The sequence below is a fragment of the Triturus cristatus genome, chromosome 3_2 (assembly GCF_964204655.1).
Source record: "Triturus cristatus chromosome 3_2, aTriCri1.1, whole genome shotgun sequence".
In the NCBI taxonomy this organism is placed as follows: Eukaryota; Metazoa; Chordata; class Amphibia; order Caudata; family Salamandridae; genus Triturus; species Triturus cristatus.
In genome coordinates, this window is record NC_140584.1 from 663,477,333 (window position 1) to 663,494,991 (window position 17,659).

The window sequence follows — 17,659 nt, forward strand, 5'->3', positions numbered from 1 at the left end:
TAGCACTGCACAGGCTTCCGACTGTAAAACTGTCCATACTTGTGTTGTGGCACGTATCCCTATGCAGCCCAGTCAGATATTGGGGGAAGAGCTGAAAAAAAATCTTTGTCACCAGGCCTTCGACAAAACACGTACCGCAGATGTCAGTTCTCAACTGCATTGCATGTATGTGAAACCAAGTATGGCAAGTGCTTGGGATCACGGTCACAATAGCACTGGTATTTTACACATGAAACGCTGCCAGGGAAATTCTATCCTGGCGCTTCGGCTTAAACGATGTTTAATATCCACCGACCTGGCTCATTGTATCAACCTCGGAAGGATTAAAGCCTGAGCCCACTATGCTAGGATTCTAGGCTGCAAATTGTACGTTATAAGCGGATCTCTGTTGCTCTTTCATCCCGCCTTGCACTAAGTGTTTGCTGTCCGAAAGAGAAGGGAGGCAGGAACGGAAGTGCCCTGAAGCAGCATCGTGGGCCACGGTGCATCAAAAACATTCTCAAAATGCATTAACAAATACAAAAATAAATAAAGGAGATAACGCACGTGTAAAGAGCCGGTCGCCTTCAGAAACTCGAGTGACCTTTAGCCTTGTTACCCCTCCCTACTCCAGCGCCTAGAGGGACCGACTGCAGGGCGTACTCGGGTGCACCTGAACATTACAGCATCAGCCCTCCCTTCCCCTCGCTGCCCCCTCCCACCCTGCAGCTCTGTGTCATTGCTCTCCGTCCCGAGAGGGCCTCCTCCACTCAGGGAAATTCCTTCACCTAAACAATAAAAAAAAGTTCTGAAGAGGGCTGGGCAGCAGCAGCAGAGATAAAAAGATCCCGCAACAGTCTGCTGGCGTTCCTCCCCCTGACAGACAGCCCGGCTCTCATTTAAATGTCTGGAGCTCACCGGCTGCCTGCTCCCTACGGCTTCCAGCCCTCGCGCAGCGGACCAGGGGGCACGAGCCGACTCCAGCACGAGGACACCGGGTCACTTTGGCGCGAGGACTGCAGCTTCCTGTTTCCTGGTGCAGTGTCTATGTAGTTATTTTTGTCACCTTACTTCAGGATAGACAAGCCACATCAAAAATGGAAAAAAACTGCTCCACGTTACCTTTGACCTTCAGCGCGTGAAAAGTGAGTTGAACTGAGCAGCGCTGGGGACAGCGTGAAGACAATCTGTTGCAGACTTAGGGCGAGACCAAGTGGGTCCTTTGAGCGGGCAGTGACTGCCACAGACTTTGTACTTTGTGGAAATATGCCACCAGACCGCGTCAGGTGGCCTTAACCAGGGTCGCGGGAAATCCGTAGGCCACGCTCCTCTGCCTGGCAGCCCCCGGAGGCTTGTGTAACACACGTGGTCGTGACTTAGTACCAGACTCCGTTGACAAGGAGAATTAAGGCCTCCGCATAAATATTTGGTCTTGACCTCGAGGCTGGATCATCGGCCCACCATGGAGCAGGTGGACGCGGGGGAGGGGCTTCTCACGGCGGCTGCTTCGCTTTACTAAAGCAGGCCATGAGGACGTGGTCGGGCGCCTCTCTCCAAGAGCTGCCAAACCGGGCCTTTGACTGGTAAAAGAGGCCGGAGGGGTCTTGTGGATGGACCGGCCTGAGACGGCCCCCCCATGTCTGCGCTGCTGCTGGCCTGCGCTCTGCTCCTGCGCGCAGGGGTCCACGGCAGCCCGGCCAGAGGATGGAAGTCATGGAGGCCCTGCACAGGTAAGAAGCGCTCCCCTGGCCCAGGGGCCCTGCCTTCGAAGCGCTTTAGATAGTGTAGTATTCACTACCCATTCCATCGTGTGCCTGTGCCCCCATGCCATTGATAACTAATCCATTTGAGCATGTGTCCCAGGAGCTACTAAGGATAAAGCACTGATTCGCCCCCACACAACTTCCAATGAGCGCCCAAATGCACCTTGTTGGAAAACCGGTGTATAGAAAACCGTGTAGCAAAGTATTGCATAGTTTATTTTACTTTAATCTAATTTACCGCAGTGTGCTGCCGTCATATAATTTAACGCAGTATATTGTCATTGGTTATCAGGTTTAACAACCTTGGGGCGTTGCCCTGCTGCAGCAACAGGTGTGAACTCAGATGTATGACAGTCTTTAATCTTTCATAGACTGATAAAATGAGTACCACAGAGCTGGATAAAGACAGTTCTTTTATTTAAGCACTATGCAACGTATTTGCTGTGCAGCCTGCTCTACATGTGCGATTAATATCATAATCTGTGACCCGTTGTGCCCTTTTCGTACTCCACCACAAGACATTGAGTTAACGCGGCAATTCTTTACTAACTGCAGATGATTTCGCGATTATTTTGAGTGCACCTGCGGGGTGAGCAGGGAGCAGCCGTTGAAGCGAACATGCTGCCACTTGAGAGCCTCTTGACTTGGAAAATTGCCTGCACTTCCACATTGCAAAGAGCTTCTAGCAGTTTGTAGACACCTCTGCTCTAACAGCTGGCCCTACTGCACTTCATGCTCCAAAGCCGAACAACGCCGATCTGGATCAGTCTGGAGGAACCTACATGTGGCGACGGCGATCTTTGTATAGGGAAGTCGGGCAGAACCACCCGGGGAAAACACGGAAAGCATGGGTGAAATTTTCCCTGTGATAAATAGCGCAGTTTTAGTAATTGGATCATGGATGAAATGTTACAACGTCCTTCACTGTCTTTTGAAGGTTTAGGTTTAACATGATACGACAAGGGCTCCTGAGTTGGTTTTAAAGTCAAGCTTCATTTCCATATTGTGGAAGGCTCGGTAATGCCCGGGGCAGACCAGTGGCATAACGCAAAATGATGCCTCCCTGCAGAAAGTGATGCAGTGGTCCTGCCTCTCCAAAATCTCACAGATATTCATTGAACTTGGGCTGAATGAGGCCCCTTGAACGGTTGCCCTCCCCCCCCCCCCGCGGCACAGGGGCTTGCATTAAATTGCCCCAAACCTCACCAGTGGCTTCGGTATTAGGGCCCCCCTTTTAAACATGGGGGCAATGTGTCTTAGTGGATAAGGTGTTGACTCTGGCAAACCTCATACTGCACTTGATCAAATTGTGAGATCCTTGTGAACCCCTGCAAATCCCCGTGCGTTGATTTCTTGCCTGTCACCCTTAGCAACCCTTTTAATGAACCCAAAGCCAGCACTGTCTGCAATGGGAGAAACACGAGAAATGCCCTCAGGGTCCTACTGGTGGATCTGGACTCTTCTCAGCAGACTTCCTTTGTATTGACACATTCTCAGTCACATGGAGGTCCAGGCGCTATGATCCATCTCAGAGTTTAGCAAGACAATCACAGACGTCACATGCCGTCGTTGCATCCCAATGTGCCCAATTACAGCCGGGCCGACAACATTCTGTCCCAGAGAAAGGCCAGGGTAGGCTCCGATGCTGAACAGACCTTTAATCCACGGCAAGTGACGTGCATCTTTTTTTTGTTTCTGGAATGAATCACGTTTATTTTTAGATAACTCTTCCTAAGCCGAAGCCTCAGATGTAAACTGTTACTGGTGAGAGAGACTAACTGTGACGAGAAATTCTTTTTTCACGGTTTTGCCAAATGGGCCTGTTTGGGATTACCAGGGGAAGAGGAGCCAAGCGCGAGACGTCTTCGATGCGCAGCACCTGCTTGTCTGGAGCAGGTTCAAGAATGCGGGAGACGACGCGTAGGATAAAAGACTTAGACCTCCTCAAACAGTGCTGGGAGATTTCACCAGCCAACATTTTCATTTTTTAAACGTATAGGTCGAAAGTCACAGTTTTTCTTTCTCGAGGCATGTTTACCCACCGTGTTGCATTTTTTAAATGTTAACCTTTGAAATGGTTGTTTCCAGAACCCCCTCCCCCCCCCCCCCCCAGATTGCAAGCATTCTGGCACGTAACTGGATGATAACAAAATGTCCCCATACTATCAGCAGTTATTTGGCCAGCAAAAATGTCGCCAAGATCATTACTCTAAGCATTATTTCCAGATGGTTGACTTAGCTAAATGCTTTGGGCATTGTGTGCCAATTGGCATCACTCCAAAGTGCAGGTGCTTGAATCCTGGCATTTCCACTTTCGTGCCGTGTGATCTTGGGAAGGTCAGATAAGTTTCTGGAGAAGCAAGGAAGGATGAAACTTTGACACAAACCACTGGACATGTAACGGACACTTGGGGCCACATCATGAGCCCGACTGTACCTGTGCACAAGTGGAGGAGACCACGTGCCCGTTTTCACATAAATTGCGCTGTTCACAGCACATAGTCCAACATGTTAACGTTACGAGTTACTAGCTCCTAGGCCTTAATGAAAAGTGACTAACACATCCCGATTCAGGGTGCAGCCGATGTTTCTCCTCACTTTACGAACTATGAGGTAAGACCCACAACTTGGGTTTTTTCATTGACCCATTTCATCTGCTACAAGCACGGTGGGCCACATTTATCAAGATTTCACACAACGCAATGCAACGCGACAAGACAACTTGCTGCGCTGCACTACGTGAAATGGAGAGGAAAGGAATATGCCATATTTACCAATATATGACCTATTCCTGCTCTAAGCCTGCACTTGCGCACAATCTCCTGTCTAGCGCCAATGTAAGCACCCTTGCGCCATGGTGCAAGGGTGCCTGCGTTACAGGCAGGGAGGGTGTTTTTGTGCCGGAGCGAACACCTTCAAACCCTCTGAGGCGTTTTCCTCTATCCAAGTGTGATACGGAATGCGGCACACATAGAAACAGGAAACAACAAGGAGAAATAAAGATATTTCTCCTTGTTGCGTCTACCCTGGGAAGGCTCGCGCATTTTGACACATTCCCAGATTTACCAGTGTTGGTGGATTTGGGAATGTGCCATAATCCCACACCCACGTTCCACCCACGGAACGCATTCCAAGGGCAGATCAACATGAGTGACTTGTGCTACCTTGCATTACTTCAGCTTTACCAAGCAACACAACAGCACACAAGGTGGCATTGCATTGCTGGGTAAATCTGACTTGGGGATTGCGTTGCCCTTGCGACACACTGCGAGACGTAAGGGCAGCACAATTCCTTGATCTATCTGGCCCATGGGATATATATGGGGACAAGTAATTAGAATGACAGGAAAACCTGTTGAGATTGCACTCAGACTCAGATACCTGTGGATGTTCCCTATTCCAAGTGGGAAACCGTGTAATGGTGGAGTATTATCGCCACTGTTAATTGCCGTTCTTGCAGCATTACCACATTGGTTTTCCTGCCTATATTGTAATTAATGCCTCAGACTCAGGGCTTTAAGTGGGATGAAAAAACCTGAGGGGTATCTCAAAGGACATCTCTTAAAAACACATAAGCTAAAAATCTGTGCTTATCATAGTGTACCGCCCGACTTGTATTTTGCAGTTTCTGAAATTGCATCCAGATATATGATACAAGAAGTAACATTATACCAACAACAAGACAGGACTATTGGCTTTGTCAATGGTTGTTAGTTGCATGAGACAAATATGCAGCAACTAAAGCTTGTTGTATATAATATTGAAAAAGCTTCCACTTAAACCCCTGCTGACACCACGATAGTGTTGCTGCTCCTGAGTTTCAAAAAGAGAAGGGAAATCCAGGGAGAAAATGACTCTCTTTAAAGGATTTCCCTTCCCCTACAATGGTCACCTGACGTCATGCCGTAACTTCTCCACTGGTGAGAAGTGAGCAGGAGCACATCGATGTGCCTGCTGTCACGGCAGTCCAGATAAAACGGACCGCCTGTGCCAGGGCACAAAACAGAGCCCGATAGAGACCCGTTTCGAGGCCCTCTTAAAAAAACTGCTGGTGCTCAGACCCGGTGAGACCCGGCCCACTTAAAGCCCTGCTCAGACTTATAAGAAAGCAAATTATTTGAATAAAGCAAATGAAATCGAAAACAGGTGCATGGCCCACCAGGTCACTATGTGGACCCTGCAGGAAGGGACCCAAACCTTGGGGGCTGAGCAGAGTACTGAGGTGAGACAGCAACCGCAGAATCTCTACTCAGAAAGAAACTTAAAACTAGAGGGGCAGTTCTTAAAAATTGTCGCGCATGTGGGACATGCTTAGGGACACAAAATGTGCCATCCGGGCCGAGAATCACAGAGGATTTTTTGTGACACAGATGACATTTCCTAGTGTAGAAGAGGCATCGGGTGGCCAGGTTTACTGCAGTCACGTGTCTGGTTTGGTGGAAAGCGAGTGTTGACAACATTGTAACTGGGGGTATTCACAAACATTTGCAATGCATTTTCCGCACTAATTGCATTTTTGAACACGTGCAAAAATGAGTAGAAGCACACAGTACATAGGTGCACACCTACAAGCGCGTGCACTTGATATCTTTTTGTGAATCTGTGCAAATAGAGGCTCCTTTACATACCTTCCCTGGTGCTCCTCAGTGCTCGGATTTAGACCCCATCAGGCACACTGAAGTGCTGTGAGTGACCAGGGCAAGTGCTGTATGGAATAGTTGTAGCACAGCATAGCAAATAACGGCATAGACTAGCATAACTCTCCCAGAACCCAAGTACAGTGCAACATGGCGCAGAATAGCGTGAAAAAACACCGCAGTGCAAGACGCAGCACAGGATAACACGCAGCATGACCTTGCAAAGCACTACACAACACCCCATAACGGCACAGCATCGCACACCACAGAATAATAAAACATAGCGCACAGAGCTTAGCGTACCACACGTACGAGTGCCATTTGGTGACATTATATTAACAACTTTCATTGACACTGTTTAGAAACAGCAAACGCGTTATGAAACTCTATAAAAACACGTTTTTTTTTTTTTTTAGAATGCAGCATGTTAATACAGCATAGTAAAGCATATGCCACGGCTGTAGTTCATATTATATCACAAGCCTCGTGTCTGAAGGCGCCATAGACGGCAGAATTGCTGCTATGCAGGCACACACTGTGCGAACAAGTGATATCATTCGCCCTGTGTAGGGGGCGCTGTGGTCCCTATCCCCAGGGGCCACCTGGACACCCGCTCCAGCGGTCCCCTACCAGAGCACGATGCTGATGCGGAGAGGCTGGACCCCTGGGAGCAACCCTGTTCGCAGTACAGCGTAAGCGCCCCCAGGGGCGAGGTATCTAAGTGTAAAATGCTGTCTACCCGTCCCCCGTCCGGTCATCTTCTGCCCAATGTAGCGCTCCGAGGCAGACTGAGTGCCACAAAGTAACTATGACTAACCGCCCATCCCCCAGTCTCATTATTCCATCGTGCGTTCTATTAAATCATTTACACCAGCAGCTACTTGCAATACTACAAAAATCAGCAACTCCTGATTTCAGCGGTCAACAGGTGTTATTGTTTCTTAAAGAAATGCACGTCTTTCTTCTTTTGCTGGAAGAGCGAGGGTATGCTACTATACCGGCATGCACACGTTACATCTTAAACTGTGCATGTGTCTGTTTTTAAATAGCCGCTCTTGCTTGATTTATATGTCTAGGCGCTAGTTGTTTGTCACTAGGTCTCGTGATGTCTTTAACACCGAGAATACACCTGACAGGGTTCCGAAGCACTTATGGCAATGTGCCCTCTGATCTTTCTGCCACAGAGTGACTCACATGTCTGGGCCTCTGAGCAGCCAGAGAGGTATCTGAAGAGAGCAGTAAAAATGCTAAAAATGAGGGAGACATTCAGTAACCTATGACGGGAGTCCAGCCAGGAATGAGTCAGACCTTCGAGTGGCACTTCTTGTTTCTAAAGCGGCTGTGTAAAGGCCTCTGTTCATCTGGGCAAAGGAAGGGACAACAGACAAGTCTCAAGAGTGCAAGAACAGCAAACACTTAAGGATGAATATATCAAGCATGGTCATAGCCAGCGGGTCTGGATTTAGTACCATAGAACATGCAAACAGAGTCACGCAGAAATGATGTTTGCATATGTTGCGTGGACAAATGCTGTTTATCATATTAAAGCCAGATAAATTAGCTTTGCCAATACCTTGAAAAAAGTAACAAAAAGCCATGCTTTTTTTGTATAGGATGTCTATTGGAGATAAATAGCTGAATGTGGCAGTGTGACGTTTGAGTGTACTCTGCATATGTAAATCAGTTCTCATGCATTCTAATGGAAGCACTACCACTAAGACAGTCTGACACATCACACTTTATAGCCCACGAGGCGAGAGAGACAAATGTACTCCTCCAGGCGGAGTCAAGACCCAATATGTATATAGTAACAATAAGATGTAAGACAGCTGCACTGTCTAGCCAGACCTAAAAAATGCCTGCTAAGGCAAGTCTGAATAAACCTATACCTGAATAGCAAGGTGAGTGAGTGCACAGAAACAACCCACAGATGTATACCAACAGAATGACTCTCCAAACCCATTGGGACATAAAATAGACCTAAAGGGACTTAGGGCCTCGTGTAATAATAATTTATTTGCAAAAATGGTTTAAATATTCATTAGGCAAGTCACAATTTGCAACCCCTTGCTACTTGCTACAATCACAGTGATGGTGGTCTGCAGGGGACAGCAGATTACCATGTCTCTTATTGTGTTTAAATAAAAAAAAAAAAATGTTAATGCAACCAGTTTTCCTTAAAGAAAACAGGAAAATTGAATTGAGAGTTGGCAGTAGCCCCTGGGACCACTGCCAACTCTACCTGGAACATTTCTAAAGCTTCACAAAGGGGAAAGGGTTCAGAGGGGACCCTTTCTTCTTTTCAAATGAAATACCTCCCCCCTAAAGGTGTTGGTATCTGATCAATTGCAGTCACATGCCATTGATACAGTCCTATCCGGCTCATAAGTAAGTGGGAGGCAACCCTTCTGCAACCCTCATATTAGCAATTCGGTGTAGGGTCGCAAAAGCCGTTTAGTTTGCAAGTCACAGGGTTTGCAATCGCAAAGGGTTTTGTACATGAGGTCTGTAGAATGAGCCTTAAACACACTACAAATTAAAAGGATATCTGAGAAAGTGCTCTGAAAGAACCAATAGGGGGATAGCAAATATGTGCCCAGAAAGCTCATCAAAGGGCAGCAACATCTGTTCTGAAAGAAGCAATAGATGGACATGAAAACGCTGCTCTGGACAAACCTATAGATGGACAGAATAGTCACTACTCTGAAAAAATCTATAGATGTACAGCAACAACGCTATTCTGAATTAACCAGTGGTGGGATAGCCAAGGCACTGTTTTGTAACAACCTATAGCTAAATAACGAAAGCCCTGCTCGGAAAAGACCTGTAGAAGGACAACAAGCATGCTGACCGGAAATAAGCGATAGTTGGGCATTAAGGACACTAATCTAAAATAATGCATAGATAACAATGAAAATGCTACCCTGAGAGAACCTCTAGATGACAGTGAAACACTGCTCTGAAAGATCCCATATATGGAAGGAGAAAAACGCTGCTGTGAAAAAACATAACAGTATCTGGACAACAAAAACACTGTTCTGAAAGAACTTATAGCAGGGCAGCCAAGACACTGTTATGTAACAGCCTATGGATATCCAGCGAATACACTGCTCTGAAAAAACCTGTAGACAGAAATCAAACAGGCTGCGCTGAAATATCCTATAGATGGCAGCAAAAACACAGCTCCGGGGCGCCGGATTCAGCTGTCGGAAGCATCCGGCGGCAGAAGTAACGGCCTGGGAGCGGATTGGGGGACAGACCCAAAGCTCGCTGCCTGATGCCAAAATGGCGGCGAGAGGCGTTTCAGGGATCGGAAGATCGTAATGATGCTACCCGGCGGGTAGTGATCCTAGACTGCGGCTGTATAGGGACGCCGCTGGGAGACTCGACCTCTCCTCTGCCTTCCGTGCCTCCAACGAGTTGGAACCCGGCTGAAGGCGCATCTCCGAGGGCTGCACGCGAAGCAGGAAGCCGTGGTATGGTGCGCGGCCTGGCTGTTGCTGGGGCCTCTGAAGGGGCGATCGGGCGCTTACACCGTCATCCCACCTCCGGGAGTGTGGGAGACTAGAGTGACTGCGTCTGGACTGCAACATTAGCTGACTGCTATATGCTGATCACCAGGCCATACCGGTGAGTGCTCGACACCGATTGTAGCTGATGGGGGGGGAGGGGGACTGACTGTCTCTCACACTGTGGCTGGCCCGCTGCTCCTGCCCCCCCTCTTCACCTACCAATCTCCCATTGGAGACTACGCCAGAGAGACTGTATTACATGCACTGGGGTGCTCGGGGAAGGAGACTAAGGGATTGCCAATTGTCATATAAGCTCAACAAATAGCCTATGCCACTGCCAGTGTTCTCTCCCTTCGACCTCTGGGAGCTATGAGACCCCGGGGTCTGGTGGAGGCAAGGAGGATTTAACGGTGGCCTACCTCTTTCCGGGTTGCGGAATCACTATTTGACCCCGAGGCGCCCAGGGTCCCCCTACCACTGAGATCCTGCTCTAATACCCAACACTCACTCCTGCTGGGAATGGGGAAGATCTACTGGCTTTGTAAATGTCCCTTCCACCCCTCTTCTCACCACTCTTGACCTGGGGGTGAGCTGGAGGTTGAGGGAGATGGCGCTTCCCAGTAACTCCGTGACTGGTGCTCTCGATGGAACTTTGACTATGCCCCCTGGGCAGAAACCATAACTGTCTGTACTTCCACCCCTTCCACCCCTCCTCTCACCACTCTTGACCTGGGGCTAGCTGGAGGATGAGACAGACAGCACTTCCCAGTAACTCTGTGACCGGTGCTCTAGATGGAACTTTGACGATGCCCCCTTGGCGGAAACCATAACTGTCTGTACTTACCGCGGTGCCCGAGCAACTTTGGCCGATGCCCCGTGGAGCTGTCCTATGCAGCTATAGAGGAGCTTGGCTCTGGTTCAGCTCTTGGCCATCACCTACCCAGCCAGACATCGGACATCGTTTTCCTCCTCTCCCGTTGTGTTTTCCACCTGCATTCCTTACCCCTGTTTACCATTCTCCCTCTACCTTTCACTCCCCTTAAGACGTGTGTACGCGCTAATAACTCATATTATTGTGTAATATCATGTTTTTCTCCTATGTCTATACATGGCTATGTAATTATGTAACCTGTAACTCGCTGATCCTCATGTAAAGCGCTCTGATACCTCGGGGTCTAGCCAGCGCTATATAAAACTTTGCAAAAATAAAACTGCTCTGAGAGAACTTATGCTGGGCAGCAAAGGTATCGTTTTGTATCATCATATAGGGATGTAAAACAAAGATGCTGCTCTGAATGAAACTGCAGACGGACCACAAAAAACTGCTCTCAAAGAAACCGTCTATGGACAGGGAAAACAGGGCTCTACCATGAAAGAATCTAAAAATGAACAGCAGAACTGCTGCCTTGAAAGTACCTAAAGATGCAGAGCAAAACACTGCTTTTTGACAACCTGTAGATGAACAGCATAATCCAAGCTCTGAAAGAATCTACAGATAGTATAAACACCACTCTGAAAGAACCTATAAATGAACATCAAATACACTGCCCTCAAGGGGCATATGCAGAGTCAGCAAAGATACTTTTCTGGAAGAATGTGTGGGTAAACAGCAAAGACCATGCTCTTTATGAGCCTATGAATAAAAAGCATTACACACCAAAGACACTGCCCTAAAAGAACGTGCACAGCATTAGAACATTCAATGCACTGAAAGACCCCTTGCATGGATAGCAAAGACGCTGTTCTGAAAGCCACTAAACTTCGACAGCCAAGGGACAGTTCAGTAATAAGCTGTACACAGACAGCAAAGACACCGCTCTGCAAGAGTCCTCACGGGGAAAGTAAGGATACACTTTATAAAGAACTCAGGGGCACATACATCAAGCATTTTTGTCTTTGCAAACGGGCCGATTAGCAGAATCAGCCCGTTTGCGAAGGCAAAAAATGGTTTTCTGATGCAGCAAACCCTATTTTGCGATTCGGTAGCTTGTTACCGAATCGCAAAATGGGTTTGAGATTCACTATTAGGAATGGGCGTGTTTAGGGCATATCTTCCTAATACCGAATCGCATCAGTATACATGAATAATTTGTGACTGAAATGCAGTTGCAAAACATTTGCATTTTACCATTAACACATTCGCAAATGGGAAACGGGAACCCAAGGGACCCCTTCCCCTTTGTGATTGTTTGTAAAAGCATTTTTTGAGAGCAGGCAGTGGTCTCACGGACCCCTGCCTACTCCTAAAATGAAAAGAAAACTTTTCATTTTACTTTTTGTAAAGCAGCCCATTTTCCTTTCAGGAAAATGGGCTGCTGCTTTACAATAAAAATTGCTTTATTTAAAAGCAAACACAGACATGGTGGTCTGCTGACCCCAGCCCTGTGATTTTTGCGATTCCTAGGGGGACCTACCTCATTAATACTCATGAGGTAGGTCATTTGCGATCCCCTAGGAATAGTCAGAGTTGGACTGCGCACACCGAAAGTGTGATGTAATGTAAATTTATTGCGTGCTTCTGGGGTGTCACCCTGTGGTCAAGGGGTGTAGAGTAAATGAATGGACAAGTGTCACCTGTATAGGGGACGTCCCCTTGAGCACAGCGAAGGCCCACAGAGATGTGGGTTAAAAATAATAAACACCACTCTATGTCAAAATGATTTGAATCCAAAATGGTGCAAACTTGAAATTTTAATATGCGTGATTCGTTGATATTCTATCGTTCATATCAATCCATGAGGCATCTACGTAATGTAAATCACAAGGAAATAAAAACATGCATTTCAGAGTCCCAATGCATTTCGGGCTATCCAAACCCTTCGTCAGGGGCCAATAATCTGAAAATAATCAGCGGGCATACAATGAGGAAGCGAACTCAGCCTGACGGCAAAATGATGTTGTGGTAAAAAATAGAAACTACGCAGAGAGCGTGCGATAGAGTCACGGAAGGTATAACCGATTCCTTATATCCCCAAGGTAGAGCGCTGTGTCATCGGGTGAAGATACATGAAACTGAAATGTGTACGCCCAGGTGCAAAAAACAATGGTCGATCCCAGTGGAATTAAACATAAAAACGTGCGTTAGTATTAAAGCAACTGCTGATGTTGTAATGAGCGTGTGAACACATGGATGGCGGTGCTTGGCAACATAAAAAACACAGTGAGTGAAACGCTTGCGCCCGGGTGCGGAAAACCGGTCGGCAAGCCAAGTGCACTGGAAATAGAAATGTGCGTGCGCTGTAGTGAATAAACTGAAAATTATCAGTGGCCAGTGTTAATGTTAAAGTGTACGAGTAACCACATCTATATGGTGCCCAATAACAAAGAAAACGCTGAATAACATTTACATGGGTCAAAGAGCTTCCGCGTCTACGGGAAGTCTACAAAGTCTACCCACGGTATGTGAGCCACCGTACGTATCTGGCAGAATCAGTCAGTGAGAACGGACTAAGGTGAAGCCGAAAGGGGCCGCCATCTTAGAACGTACGGTGAAAACAAAAAGGTGTAAGTCAAATGGTAATTAATTCAAATAAACCCGGAGGTTACAAATATAATGGTGCGGTGTATGCACGTAACATCATACAATATTAACTATGTGCAGAGTGTGGCCAAAAGGTTATCGTGAAGATCGCATTAAGATCAAAATGATATGGGATGAAACAATGGTGTGTAGGAACCAAAATTACTGTAAAGACCCTATGGGCCTGGAAACACAAGAAAGGACAAAATGACTAGAGCGACAGGTGTATGGAAGGGAAAAAACGTGCCACAGAATGCAGAACAATGATCTAATGGGAGGAATAAGAAACTGAGTTCAAAAATAAGAAGTGGTGCAAACCAAAAGAACGAATACAAGTTAAACGTGAGGCTGCAGTAGAAAAGAAAGAGGGGATAGTCAATAGAGACAGTCACCACAATGTGTTACCAACAGGGAGATGTGAGAATATACAGTTGAGAAAATGCACTAGTGTGAAAAAATAGCTCAAAAGGTGAGCACAAGTATAGTCTGATGAAACGGCATGTCCAAAGGAGGTGTCCAGGGAGCTACAGATAGCACGAAAACTCCATTCTGTCATTCAAACCAAAAGGTTTTAAAGAGTTCAGGGCTTTGATCCAATAGTTCTCTCTCTGCAAAAGGTAATTGTTGTTATTTTTTCCTTCTATCTTTTCAAGTACTAAGAACTTCAATTGACTTATTTTGTGATGGTTGTCTAAAAAGTGAACCGCTACTGTTGATTTCAAGTTTTTAGTTCTGATGTTGCTCTTGTGCTCATGCACTCTTGTCTTGATTTTTCTTTCCGTCTTGCCCACGTACGTCAGCCCGCACGGGCATTTTAGAAGATACACCATGTTGGTGGTGTCGCATGTGGATGTCACTTTGAGGTTGATACGTGTTCCTTTCATGGGATGTGTCATCCAAGAGCCTCTGATAATGTTGTTGCAATTGCTGCAATTCAAACAGGGTGTGGTACCCTTGTGAGTAGCGGTGGGAATGGCTGTTTTGGACTGTGTTAAGAGAGTTCTTTCAAGTTCTTGCCTCTGTTGTATGCGAATATGGGTTTTTCACTGAAAAGTCCCTTGAAATCAGGTTCCATGGCCAATATTGCCCAATGCTTATTGATGATCGCAGGAAGTGTTCAACATGCTTTCATGCATGCCGTTTTGCGATTTCCTAATTGCGAATTGCAATGATTCGCAATTAGGGATTCGCAAAACGGTGTGTTAATGCATCTGGCCCTCAGTGTCTCATGTACAAAGGGGTTTCGTGTTCGCAAAACCTCTGAATTGGTAATACGGAATGCTAAAACTCTTTTTCCTATGTACTAAACACATTTAGCGATTTGAAAAGTATTTCTATATCAGTAAGTATGTTTAGAAACTGATGCCGATTCAGTGTTTGAATGGGGCGTATTGTTGGTGTCCCTTCCAAATACCAAATCAGTATGCTGCGTATCAATGTTTTGCAACCAAAATTGGTTGCAAAACATTGAAAAGTTACTGACACGTCAAAGGAGTTGGTAACCCATTTGAAAAAGTGAAGAGGTCCCGTGGGACCCCAATCATTTTGTGCATGTTGAAAAAAAGTTTCTTGAGGAGTAGATAGTGGTCCACAGGACCACTGCCAACTCTCACGCAAAAGAAAAAAAATTTTTTTTTTAATGCAACACTTTTTCCTTTAAAGAAAACTGGCTTTATTTTCTATTTAAAGTTTGCTTCATTTAACATCAATTAAAGCCATGGTGGTCTGCTGACCCACGCAGGCCACCATTCCTGTGTTAGTCTCCAATCAGAGTGAGTCACAACCTTCCTCATTAATAGGAATGAGGTAGATCAGATGACGACCCCCTCCGATTCCTTATTTTGTGAACTGGTCTATTTGTACATAGGTCGATTTGCTAAATAATTTTGTGGTTGCAAAAAGCCAGTGCAGAAATGTATTCCGCTATTTGCGACCACATTAATAGCACATGAGGCTCTTAGAGTGGAAGAGCAAATATATTGCTGTAAAATAATCTTGAAAGTGGCATCAAAGTTACTTTTCTAAAACAACCTGTATAGAGTTAGCAAAGACATTGCTCTATAATAGCCTATTAATGGCAGCATGGACAGAACAGACACTACTGTAAAAAAGCCTGTTTGCAGACAGCAAAGACACTGCCCTGAAAAAGCTGTAGATAGACTAGAAGAAACTGCTCGCATTAAACCTGTAAATAAGCAACAAAGCACTTATCTGTAAGAACTTACTGAAGTACAACCAGCAGTGTAGCGAAAGTGCCATTGGCCCTAGTGAAAGGGAGGCAATAGACCCCCTAACTGCTGTTAGAATGATAAAATATAGCAATAAGCACGGCTCAGTGGGGTCCTCAGATCTCTGGGCCTTGGTGCCACTTCACCTGCTGCACCAATGGAAGCTACGCCTGTGGGGACATCAAACACGCCTCTCTGAAAGACAGGACAAACTTTTTTCTAAAGGCACCTATATGTAGATAGGGAAATACACTGCTCTATAAAAACCTATAGATGGGCCTCAAAGTTTAACTCATACAGAGCCTGTACATAGCAAAAATACTTTTTTCAAAGAAATCATGAATGATAGTGCTGAGAAGTAGAAAATAAACACAAACATAAATTCTGAAAGAACCTGCGCAAGGACATCTGATATTGTTCTGAAATAAGGGACAGCACATACATTACTCTGAAAGAATCTATAGCTGGAGAGCCAAGACTGCTGTGAAAAAGCATTTACTATTCAGAAAATGTTCAAAAATAACGTATATATAGCTGACAAATATAGTTCTCTGAAATAACCTGTAGGTGAACATTAGAGGCACTGCTCTGAAACAACTTTAAGATTGGACAGCAAAGGCACTGCTCTGAGAGAACCTATAGATGGAAAGTAAATACACTTCCCTAAAAGAACGTGTAGATAGACGGCAAGAACTGCTCTGAAAGAACTTATAGACATCGCAGGCACTTCTCTGAACGATCCTGTAGATGGAAGTAAAGACACTTCCCTATAAAAACGTATGGATGGGGAACAAAACATTGCTCTGCAAAAGCCTAGTGGTGTGATTCATAGAAACCGCTCCACAAAGAACCTACAGATGGGAAGTTAAGACACTTCTCTAAAAGAAGCTGCAGAGAGACAGTAAAGACTGCACTGAAAGAAGCCATTGAAGGACGTAAAGTCACTGCTCTGAAAGAACCTGTTGTGAGATTCCAAGACACTGCTCTGCAAAGAAAATATAGAAGGAAAGTAAAGGCACTGCTCTAAAAGAACCTATGAGAGGAAGTACAGACCCATTGTCGAAGAACATATAGGTTGAGAGCCAACAAATCCACTTCACTGTAAGAACTTGTAGATTGACAGCAAAGACTGCTCTGAAAGAACCTGCAGGTCCACTTCAAAGACACAGATCTGAACGAGTCTGGAGATGAAAAGTAAAGACACTGCTCCGAAAGAACCTATAGTTGGAAAATAAAGACACTGCTCCGAAAGAGCATGTAGATGGAAAGTAAAGACACAGCCCCTCTGAAAGAGCCTGTAGATGGAAAGTAAAGACACAGCTCCTCTGAAAGAGCCTGTAGATGGAAAGTAAAGACACAGCTCCTCTGAAAGAGCCTGTAGATGGAAAGTAAAGGCACAGCTCTGAATGAACCTGTGAATTGAAAGTAAAGACGCAGCTCTGAAAGAACCTCTGGATTGGCAGCAAAACACTGCTCTGAAGGAACCTATAAGTGTTCTGCAAAGACAAAGCTCTAACGTACCCAATCGAAGGAGGACAAAAACGGTGTTCTGAGGGAGAAAGTGGTGGGAGAGCAAAGACATGATTCTGAAAGAACCTGTAGTGGGAGGCAGCCAAGCCACTGCTGTGGGAGAGCCTATAGGCTAACAGCAAAGACACTGCTCTGAGAGAGGATATACACAAGCAGCAAACCCTGTCCTCAAAGAGCAAACACACGCACAGCAAACACACCTTTCAGAAAAAAACTATTGAAAGACAGCAAATACACAGCTCTGGAAAACGTAGACAAGAGTAGCAAAGTCAGTTATGCAGGAATGCATAGAGGGAATGAATAGGCAGTTCTGCGCGAAAAAATGAGGGTACGGTCAAGGGGTTAAACTTAAGGTACTCACTCAGCCCAGCAGAACTGCTTCTGCAATCAAAGGAACTTTCATAGAACCCGCGTGCAGGGCTATGGGCACATAGAGCTCGAGAGCATTCCGGCTTCAGCAGGATTACAGCGACCCATGGGTATAGGAAAG

At 45.9% G+C, this 17,659-nt stretch overlaps 1 protein-coding gene across 1 annotated transcript in view; it reads left to right on the forward strand.

Moving 5' to 3' along the window:
- Window positions 1–860: 860 nt before the first annotated feature.
- The window catches only part of TSPEAR (thrombospondin type laminin G domain and EAR repeats), a 134,239-nt gene continuing 117,440 nt past the window's right edge, over window positions 861–17,659 (forward strand). Inside the window, exon 1 of the mRNA XM_085648642.1 lies at window positions 861–1,709. Within this exon, the coding sequence (XP_085504768.1) occupies window positions 1,616–1,709 (94 nt within the window). The 5' untranslated portion in view covers window positions 861–1,615. The remainder of the gene's footprint in view (window positions 1,710–17,659) is intronic.